The sequence below is a fragment of the Peromyscus californicus genome, unplaced genomic scaffold, assembly GCF_007827085.1.
Source record: "Peromyscus californicus insignis strain IS unplaced genomic scaffold, ASM782708v3 Scaffold_4__1_contigs__length_199733344, whole genome shotgun sequence".
Classification (NCBI taxonomy): Eukaryota; Metazoa; Chordata; class Mammalia; order Rodentia; family Cricetidae; genus Peromyscus; species Peromyscus californicus.
The window spans coordinates 153286207-153297062 of NW_026294562.1; the positions used below are offsets into that span (position 1 = coordinate 153286207).

At 46.1% G+C, this 10856-nt stretch overlaps 1 protein-coding gene across 2 annotated transcripts; it reads left to right on the forward strand.

Moving 5' to 3' along the window:
* Positions 1–979: 979 nt before the first annotated feature.
* Positions 980–10561, forward strand: Csrp3 (cysteine and glycine rich protein 3). Of its 2 annotated transcripts, none has more exons than XM_052712395.1 (5): positions 980–1191; positions 5752–5920; positions 7516–7648; positions 8769–8862; positions 10397–10561. In XM_052712395.1, the coding sequence occupies exons 1-5, from the start codon at positions 1080–1082 to the stop codon at positions 10471–10473; spliced, it is 585 nt and encodes a 194-aa protein (XP_052568355.1). In that variant the 5' UTR covers positions 980–1079; the 3' UTR covers positions 10474–10561. The 2 variants fall into 2 exon arrangements, with proteins under 2 accessions (XP_052568355.1, XP_052568356.1); XM_052712396.1 differs by having other exon boundaries at positions 7516–7630.
* The last annotated feature ends 295 nt before the right edge of the window (positions 10562–10856 follow it).

The window sequence follows — 10856 nt, forward strand, 5'->3', positions numbered from 1 at the left end:
GCCTGATGGCGCTTAGTGCCCATGATACCATGACACTTCCACGAAGCCAAAGGATCCTGGAAAAAATCCAGTGCCCTGGGCAGATGGTAGGCTTCAGAAGTCTACTGAATATCAACAGCTTAGTTCAGCTTTCCTCTAATCAAACTAAAAACTTGGGTTCACACTTACAGGTCCATGAAAATTATGGCTCACTACTCCCTTTATTAGCATCTCTTAAGCATCATCCTCCAGTGAAAAACTGAGAGAGGACAGGCATGGCTGTAGGCAGAATGTTTCAAAGGTGCAGGGGACAGGTTAGTACCATCTCCCACTGAGCCCTGCGAGCTCTTAAGTTCCTTCCCACACACGGAATCTTCTGGTCTCCTAAACAACAATGTGACACCCCAGAGCAAAGTGTTGGGTGGTGAGGTAGAGAGCGTGCTGAGGGCAGCTGAGAGCGCAGTCTATCTTCCCAGGTGGCTGAGCTACGATGGTGCTGACCTATGTGCCTGGCAATGCCATTCTTCAACAACAGACATGAGAAGCAACACTCGACAAGAGAATTTACATATCCTATATTTTTTGCCAGCTAGGCAAGCCTAGACTGTAAGCCACCATTCACAGCATCAATACTGCCTGCTCGGAGGCACACCAAACCAGAACCTTCACTGTACTGCCATCTAAGGTAGACAGACAAGAATATGTCACGTTCAGAAGCTAATCCCACTTCTGATGAGATAAGTTCCAAACTTCAGATGACAAAAAAAAATAGTATTAGAATACAATTTTGTGTACATAAAACTAGTCATCTATTCCTTCCAGGAACCCTGTGAAATACTCAAGGACAGATGTTGCTGAAATTTAACAGAAGAGGGAACTGAACTGACTCAATAAACAGATGCCTCAAAGCCTCCAATATCTGAGCTACTTGTAGAAAGCAGCCATTTGCTGAATGAGTGAATGAGTGAGTGATAGAATGAATCAGGCTTTTCCCCGGGCCTCAGACCACGTATTTCTAGGTCAGTTTACCCTCGATACCATCTAAACCTAGGGCATTTGCTTTAAATCCTTCTAGATTGACCTTGGCCAGAGTCTTCACCATGCCAAACTGGGGCGGAGGCGCAAAATGTGGAGCCTGTGAAAAGACGGTTTACCACGCGGAAGAAATCCAGTGCAATGGGAGGAGCTTCCACAAGACCTGTTTCCACTGCAGTGAGTTGGACGGACACGGAGGGGGTTACTGGCACCACAAGGGGCTGGGGAGGGGGTCTGAGTTCTCATAGAATCCCAATACCGTCTGTGATTCTCACAGTGGGGCGGCATACCCAGAATTTGTGCGAAATACTGACTGTGGGCACAGTGCTCCCTTGAGCACTTTCTCCAGCCACACACCAGCTCAAAGGCGGTTTCACGGGGCTCAAAGTCAGGACAAGTAGACTTGGCCCTGCTCTCTGTGACATTTGCAAAGTATGACTTGGCAGAAGAAGGAAACTAGCAGTTGTCTGGAGCCAAACTAGATTTGGTGTTTTGTGTGGCCCTGGTCAGCTGTCGCTAAAGCCAGCTGTGACTAGTCCTCCCTAAGAAAGGACTTGGGTCAGGCAGTGGGCAGCACATGTCAGGCTGAGGCATCAGAACTCCATTAAGGAACTCTTTAGCATCAGCTGCCAGACAGATTGACAAATGCCCAAACTAAGGGAGCTCTGAGCTACTGTCACCCACCCGAGGGTCTGTCGTGTGACTTTGGTCAAGTTATTGTTTATCTCTAGGCCCAGGTGGCATGCACCTGCAACAGAGTGAGAGCTAAATCCTGCACCTTCAGACTCCTCCTCCAGTGCTCCTTGACATCACATTCTGCAGTTTCCTAGAACTCAGTCCTTTTCTGGGAGAAATGGGCCATGGCTTTGAGATGGCCACCCACCTTCTCTGCTTCTAGGCCAAAACAATGGCTTACAGGTCTGCTCTGTTCCGTATCTGTTATCCTGGCTCTGGCAGGATCTGTTAGCTGGCTCAGTTCTCACCCTTATGCCCCACCCTGCAACTGTGAGGTATCTATCCACATAGCTCCAAATGAACTGCAATGCCCAGGTTCTAAATGGTAGGGCTGAGAGATACATACTCCAATTGTATCTGCCAGAAAGAGTGGCACACTATGTTCTCAGCTGCAGTTCCATGGTCCTTCCTCTCCCTGGCAAACATATTTATAGAGGAAAGAGGATTGTTCTGGGTGAGTATGTTGACAAACTTACTGATGCTTTGGATTTTAATGACGGGTAATTGTCTTTTAAGTCACCTTACATATCTCTCATGTTCACCATTGTTCACTTATGACTACCTAGAACTTTGTATCCATTCCACAAGTCTTTGGTGTTTCTCTAAAAATAGCTAGTATTCTTTAAAGTGAATAGAATTGGAAAGAATACTGGAGCTAAACAAGAAGTAAGCTTTAAGTCTGTTTCATTCACTAACTGTGTAACTGTGGGAAGTTGTTTTACCATGGCGGGCTTCGTCTCTCTATCCATAAGATAAAGAAGAATTTGTTATAGGAGAAGACTGGGGTGGTCCAACACCTGGAAATCCAGCCTTCCAGGCTTTATCCTGCTTTTATTAACTTTGATGCTGTGTAGGAATTGGAGTGGATGGAATCATCCCACTAGGGGGTTGTCTTGACTTCCCAGTGGATGATGCTGGCAATGCTCAGTGGAGCCACAGGAGAAGGGTTTGGACACTTGGTAGCATATCCCATTTGACCCAGCCCATGGGTGGGATGAGAGCGTAGTAGTGTGGGCTTCAGCTGTGTGGATGGGGGCCTCGGGGAGAGGTGCACTTTTCTATATTATCTCAAGAGACTTCCCAGATTCTATCCAAGCTTCTGCTGGCAGGAAACAGGTTCAAAGAGGCAGCTCTACCTTACTTATCCAGAGTGTTGTCCTGACTTCTAGATAAACTCCAGAACTGACTGAACCTTCCATTTCAGTCTACTCAGAAGAAATACATATAAACCACATATGTAAGTTTAAGCATTCCATAGTTCGTCATCATTTTACAAGTATACCAATGAGATTAGGTAAAATCAATTTTGAAATATCTCATATAACACAATATATATAAGTCAAATATACATGTCTTATTACTCATGAGATATTTTATATTCTTTCAGTGTTTGCACTGTTTGACATTGAGTATGATTTTGTGAACCTATCAGCACATCACATATGGATGGTTGCCATGGTACTGGACAACACAGTTCTCTACTGCTGTGCATAAAAATTTTTCATGGATCAGTAGGATAGCTTAGTGGGTAAAGGTGTTTGTTGCCAAACCTGATGACTTGAGTTCAGTCCCTGGGACCTCTATGGTAGAGGGAGAGAAATAATAATAATTCCTGCAGGTTATCCTCTGACTTCCACTCACATGCTAACACACACACATACACACTGAATAAAATATAGTATATATTTCTAAAAAGCTCTTTGGAGGGCAGACTTGGCCAGGCCTTGTGAGGTACTCTTCATAAGCTTTCATGGAGAGCTGAGAGTGAGAACTAAGTAATTCACAGGAACAGAGGTCAGCTCCAGCTCTGGAATTCAATGATGTAGAACAGAAAGTCACTGATCTCTAATGACAAGGAAATTCACCCAGTCAGTCACTCACCCAACATTTGCAGACATGGACCTCTGTCATGGTCTGGAGATATCAAGGTAGATCAGCCTCTGTCCTCTGTGAGCAGCTGGGGAGATGGCTAACTGATGGCAACAGGGCAGACTGGGGTGGGTACCTGCCTTTTATGTTCCCGTGTAAGGCATTTCCCCGAAATCGTTCTTCAAAGAAAAACTTCTTTATTCAAAGCCTTTTAAAGTCTCTCATGCTATTGGACATTATCTCAATGACTTAAATCTTTTTTTTAGCAAAGAATTTTTAACCTCTAGATACTTGAATAAATTCTCTCTCATATGCCTGTCTTCCTAGCTCCACATCCATTATCCTCTGTCCCATCCTACTTCATTTATCATCTTCTTCTTTTATGCCTGTCCTAATTATTCTTTTTTCAACAACAGAATGCTGTTTCAGAATGGCATATTAACCTGCCATAATCCCATCCATGCTAGGTTGCTTATAAAGATCATTTGGTGGAACTGATTTGTTTTGTTTTTTAAAGAAACAAATAAATTGAATGTACATGTTTTATTATTTCTGAGGTTATGATCTCACTTCACAATCATTACTATAAACACTTAATGGTCATTATTGCACAGCACTGCAGTGTTTTGTTAGGTGTGGAAATTCTTTTTTTTTTTTTTTTTTTTTTTTTTTTTTTTTTTTTTTTTTTGGTTTTTCGAGACAGGGTTTCTCTGTGTAGCTTTGCGCCTTTTCCTGGAACTCACTTGGTAGCCCAGGCTGGCCTCAAACTCACAGAGATCCTCCTGGCTCTGCCTCCCGAGTGCTGGGATTAAAGGCGTGCGCCACCACCGCCCGGCAGGTTGTGGAAATTCTTTACACCTTACAGCTGCCTTCGTGCTATGGTAGGTAATAAGCTCTCTCTGTTGAGATCATTTTCACATTGTAGCCTCCTGCTTAGGAGCCAAACAAGGGCTGCCACTGTCAAGGGCTCGGACACAGATCTAAGTGAACATGAGCTGTTCAGGGCAGCTAGCTACAATCAGCTGTTCCCAAAGTGAGTGGCTTGGATGCCAAGAAAGAATGGGATCTCTAAGTTTGTGTGAGATTAGGAAAAAGAACATTTCCAATATATTCTTCATGTGTATTATTAAATATTATATGATGATTTGACACTTTCACTTACATCTTTAAAAGCCCCACCCTCAGGATTGCCCATGTAATTCAGCAGTAAAGAGCTTGGCTGGAATGCCTGAGGCCCTGGGTTACATTCCTACCACCACCACCACCACCACCACCACCACCACCACCACCACCACCACCACCATCACCACCCCCATTACATTCCTACCACCACCACCACCACCACCACCACCACCACCACCACCACCACCATCACCACCCCCACAGCCTTTTCAAGTTTTAAAAACAACTCTTTCTGTAATCTTTGTCTTTTGTTTAGTTACCTTATATTTGGAGACAAATGACACATGGTATGTAATATATAGTGGCAAGGCAGCTTGAGCCAAGGGGAGACTAAAGGGGACCAGTGAGTCACTTGTGTCCCTTCTGCCCCATCCTTGACTCCAGAACTGGTCTCAATATCCCAGCACTCTGGAGACAGAGGCAGGTGGATCTCTATGAGGTCTACAGAGCTAGTTTTAGGACAGCCAAGGCTACATGAAGAAACTCTGACTCAAAAAACCAAAACAAAGAAAGAAAGAAAGCAAGAAAGAAAAAAAGAAAGAAAGAAGACAGAAAGAAAGAAAGGAGACCTTGATGGGTACAGAAACTACTCCGATAAGACTAAAATATAAGTGAGCTGCCCCAACCCCACAACTTCCCTGATGTCGTTCAGCAGGTTTCATTAGTTGGTCAGGAACACTGTTGCTAGCAGGTCCAAGACTACATACTCGGTTGCAATGCTGACTTCTATCTAACCCCTTTTCCAGCTGGTTACACCAAACATACCACTCCTCTTCTCTGAGCCCCTTTTCTCATCTGCAAGATCAGGACTCTCTTGGGAGTGACTCAGAACAGATGCTCTGGATGTGCCAGAATCACAGATGTGTTCTTGGGCTGGGGCTCTGAACACAGCATTGGGTACAGAAGTGGGGAGGTCAACTTTAACTCCTTGACTCTTGCTCTCCTCTGCAGTGGCCTGCAGGAAGGCTCTGGACAGTACCACAGTGGCAGCTCACGAGTCAGAGATCTACTGTAAGGTCTGCTATGGGCGCAGATATGGCCCCAAGGGGATCGGGTTTGGACAGGGTGCTGGCTGCCTCAGCACCGACACCGGCGAGCACCTCGGCCTGCAGTTCCAACAGTAAGTTACTGCCATGCTTCTTTCCTCTCTACTAGTCTCCAATTATCAAGACAGTTCATTCCGTTCCCATAGCAACATTTTCTGGAAGTGGGAGAATGGACTCTATTGTTGACTTGCCAACAATAGGAATACTAACTCTGACCAAGTCTTAACAGTGTGTTGTCTCTCTGAAGACTTTAAATTACCTGCTTTTCTAAAGGGCAATTACTTTTACATGATGGCTCTTGGTTTGCATGTCAAGAGAAAACCCAGACTGTACATATGTTCCATTATTTGACCTTTGCAAACTGCATGGAGTCTCTTTATTCTCCTTTGAGAGCTTCTGTGACAATCACATAAACCCAGCAGGAAAGCCATGGTCATTCTGTGTGCCTGTCATTGAAGACCTCTCTCTTAGGTTGTAAGGTGAGTAATGCCTGCAGTGCAAGAGGTAGAAGGGTCTGGAGCAGAGCCTCAGGAAGAGACACCAGTCATGATGGTTTTGTGGGCCTCCTCAGCTGCTTGCTGCCATACCCACACAGTGCTAATGTCCCCCACACAATGGCCACTGCCAGCTCAAGTCACTCCCCTGGTTTCACTGTTGACCATCACTGACCACTAGCCAGAATCGAAAACAGTCTGATGGTGACTGGTGTATCGCTGCTGTCTGGCAGGCTGGTGTCTGTCCGGGCTTAGCGCTGTGGTGATTGGCCAGAAAGAGCTAGCTGAACTGAGTAAGGACCTCAGAGAGCAGTTTGTCATCTGGCCCCTTAGGAAGGGAGCCTGGAAAAGGCGAGGGATGTGTGCTCACATGTGACCTAGAAGCCTTCTATTTATTTATTTATTTATTTATTTATTTATTTATTTATTTATTTATTTATTCATTTATTTTTTATCATTACTCTCCATCCTAGCTAGTGACCTTTTGTTAAAGACAAGGAGGTGATGGCAACTGCATGTTCTGTCTTGCATTATCTAAAGCCTACTTTCTGACATTGGGAAAACAGCAAAAAGCCTTAAGAGACCTGGATTTCTCCCCAGCTCCACCAGCCAGGAGATTACTGGCTGGTCCTCCCTCTCTTCCCAATGTCCATATCTACTTTCAACACTGGTGAGGCTCAAGAGATACCACGTATGAGGGATTATCAAAGACTAAAAAATGCAAGGAGCTGAGTCTTTGCCTCTGTTTTGGACACTGCTCTCAAGGGCACAGGTGACTTTGGGAAAAGTATGCATCATCTTATCCTATAATTTTCACCACTCAGATAACCAGCTGGCTTCACGATAGTACAAAAAAAAAATCTAAAGACAAAAAGCAAACCAGTGACAGCAATGATGACAACACATGGACATGCATGGAACACTCCATAAAGCATGAAAGGAAAGACAGGGAACCATTAGAACTACCACCCATTAGCCCATCCACACTAACAGGTGCTGCCTTCAGAGCTATAATACAGCCATCATACTTAACCTCAACAGCTGAGACAGGCCCCATGATTATGCCCATTTGTAGAAGAAGAGCTAGAGGCACAGTGGAGTGAGGTACATCAGAAGAGACACAATCTTCAAACAGTGTGCCAAGGCCAGTCTCATTCCACTTACATTTCTATCAGATCCCCAAAGCCGGCGCGCGCAGCCACCACGAGCAACCCTTCCAAGTTCTCTGCAAAGTTTGGAGAATCAGAGAAGTGTCCACGATGTGGGAAGTCAGTGTATGCTGCTGAGAAGGTCATGGGAGGTGGCAAGGTAAGGACGCCTGGGTGAGCCAAATAGCAGCTTCTCATCTCCACGGGATCCGTGGGAGAAATGAAATCCATGGGGACTGTGGGTGGGGGCCAGATTGTTCATTCTCCTAAGCTCCCACAGCCTGTTTAGAAGCCACATACACTCCCCACCCCCCTTTTCCAATTCTGTGACTGTTATGTGGTGCCCTCTGAGAACTACAACTAGAGAGTTTGTCACAATAAAAACGTACTGGGGAGAAGGGACGCAGCTCAGCTTCAGGGATCTGACGGTGCACAAGTCTCTCCTCCTCCTCCTCCTCCTCCTCCTCCTCCTCCTCCTCCTCCTCCTCCCATGTTTCTGCATCCCATCCCTCCAGAGGTGGCAGCCCATCACCCCTGTGGAACTCAACCTGATTCTGCTATCACACACTTGTACTTATCCTGGCTCAGGGGAAAGTCATCAAGTGTGCACCGAGATGCACCCTGTCCTGAGAATTCTGCTTCAAGCCCAAAGCCAGGGTGTTCACCAAGGGAACTGGACCTGGGGAACGAAAAATTGTGTAGGGAGGAGAGACTTGAAGGGCTTGAAGCTCAGAGCTGTCCCCACACGAAGACCAGCCATTTGTAGACATACAAGAAACCTCAGGCCGTGCCTGGCAGACAGTGATGTGCAGGAGAGGGGTGGCCTACTGGAAGCCAAGCCATACTCCTCTCTGCCATCATAGTTACAGAGAGGAAAAACAAGTGGGTTGCCCAGATAATTGCCTAGTTCCTCCCCTTGCACTTTCTTGGACTTTATATGTAATATAAACATTACCACTGCCTCATGGGCAAGTCTCTGTGACCAGTTTGTCCCCTGGCTCTTGTCACTCTGAGGAAGCTCTTTCCTATTGAGTTTATTCTGAAGAAACACACATGCAAATTATCCTTATATATCCATGAGCAGTGTTCTAAGAATTGCTGGTCAAAGCCATTGCATCGTGTTTTCTAGAAACCCCTGGCATTATTAGTTGAGGCCCTTCTTTCATAAGAGAAAGACCAGGGCAGTAGCACTGCTTTGTGTGCTGCTAGTCAGTGCACTTGAAGTGGAACTACAATTCGATGCTTGCCTCCCTGATAAATCTCTCTCTCGTGACTCCCAGCCTTGGCACAAGACCTGCTTCCGCTGCGCCATCTGTGGGAAGAGTCTGGAGTCCACAAATGTCACAGACAAGGATGGGGAGCTTTATTGCAAAGGTAAGTGGCTGCAGAGACTTTCTTGAAACTTGGTTTTCCAAGGGCCTGAGGGGAAGGGAAGCTGAGGGGAAGAGGTCTGCCTATGTCTGCCAAGAGTCAGGCTGCTCAGCTTGGCAGTTTGGGCCCTTGGAAGGAAGCAAAACTGCCCAGTGGAAGTGGTACAGCCACTGGCCCCAGCTTGGGGGTTCGGGACTGCAGGTACCTTGAAGGGAGATAAGGAAGAACAGTGAAACTCAAGCATCTCTCTTCATGTGGGAGACAGATAGGGAATTTGGCTGAGTGAAAGATCATCCTGGCCTCATCTGTATCCTTCCGTCTCTCCCACAATCTTTCCACCCTCCTGACATTTGCTTCTGATGTCGCAAGCCACTTAGCAAGCACAGGGACAGAGCTGTCTTTTGTCCTGATCCTTCCAGCTCTGCAGTAAACCGCTTCCATAATCCCTTGGTTGGGTGTAGAGATGCTGAGGCCCAGCTCCAGCCTGACGCCAAGAAAAGAAAGGACGCACTAGGGAGCAAAGGCAATATGTCCTCAACCCTACAGCATCTCTAAGACATATTCTGGAGTTCAGAGGAACATCATCACCTAGTGATGGCATTCAAGAAGCTTCAAGTGTATATGGTGGAGAGAGAAGCAGGGAGTTGGGGGGGTGGCTTAAAGAGTAATTGAGACTAGGTACCAGGTGTGGCAGCACATACCTGTAATAATCCCCACACCTTCAGGCGTGGTGGCACACGCCTTTAATCTCAGCACTCAGGAGGCAGAGGCAGGAGAATCTCTGTGAGTTTGAGGCCAGCCTGGTTTACAAAACAAATTCCAGGACAGCCAGGACTACACAGAGAAACCCTGTCTTGAAACAACAACAAACCAAACCCAACAAAAAACCAAACCAAACCAAACCAAAAGTCCCACACCTGACAGGCAGAAGGAAGTAGACAGCAAATTCAAGGCCAGGATGGGTTGTAGGACTGTCTCAAACAGACCCAAAGACCATAGACTGCCAAAACTTTCCCCATGATGACACAGGATGAGAAACATAAGTAAAAAAAGTGGAGTATAGTGGAGAATGCCCACAGTGCGGCAGCATCTGCCGAGGAGAGCACCAGTGGGGGTGATTCTGAAGACACAGTCCTCTGGGCTTGAAGGGTGATGCAGGCTTGGGAAGGGGGCATTCCAGGAACAGGGAACAGCAACAGGAAGGACAGTTCAGTACATTGCAGGAACTGCAAGCACTTCTGAGTGCCTGGTGGATACGGCAGGGGGAGCCCTGGGTAGCAGCAGGGGTGGGGGTAGGGGTGGAGGACGGACAGGCAATTAGAGTTGCCTTTGTGGACAATCACATAAGCAAGTGTTGGTAACACTGTGAAGGGCAAAGATGTATAAACAAAGATTATCAGCAAATCTAAGTATAGCTTTGTTTCTTTAAAAGTTAAATTTACCAAAAGACTACTACTGGCAACTAAAAAAGATGTTTAGGCAGGACCTAAAATAGCAATGCTAATCAATATATTCCCTCTCATCTTCTGGTTCACAGTTTGCTATGCCAAAAATTTTGGCCCCACAGGCATTGGGTTTGGGGGCCTTACACAGCAAGTGGAAAAGAAAGAGTGAAACCGTGTGCATTCTCACAACCCTGCCTGCCAACACAGATGCAGGGGCCCAAACAGCCTCCTTTGTAGCTGGACAGATGTTCTCTTCAGGAGCAGTCATAGGCTGCACCGAAGTAACAAGAGATGTTTGGAAGAAAACACCGGGAATGATGCTTCATTATTTACTATTCTTGGGGCGGGAGAGGCAATAAATGTTTTAGTGGTACTGTGTCTGTCTTCTTTGCAGAGAGGGGAAGGCTTTAAAGAGAGAGAACTGGTTTTAAAAACTAGCTGCAGAGGATGAATTTCTGTATTAGCCAGGAAAAGAGACAGGAAAAGAGGTACAGGAGACAGTATCCCAGTGTCTCTATGGGAGCATCTCCCTCATCAGGGAGAGTAGGGAAG

What these genes read in the sequence shown, in the direction of transcription:
- Csrp3 (XM_052712395.1), top strand. Translation starts at nt 1,080, where the DNA reads ATGCCAAACTGGGGCGGAGGCGCAAAATGTGGAGCCTGTGAAAAGACG. An exon ending in CAAGACCTGTTTCCACTGCA is followed by an intron (nt 1,192 to 5,751) that starts GTGAGTTGGACG and finishes TCTCCTCTGCAG; the next exon opens with TGGCCTGCAGGAAGGCTCTG. An exon ending in CTCGGCCTGCAGTTCCAACA is followed by an intron (nt 5,921 to 7,515) that starts GTAAGTTACTGC and finishes CATTTCTATCAG; the next exon opens with ATCCCCAAAGCCGGCGCGCG.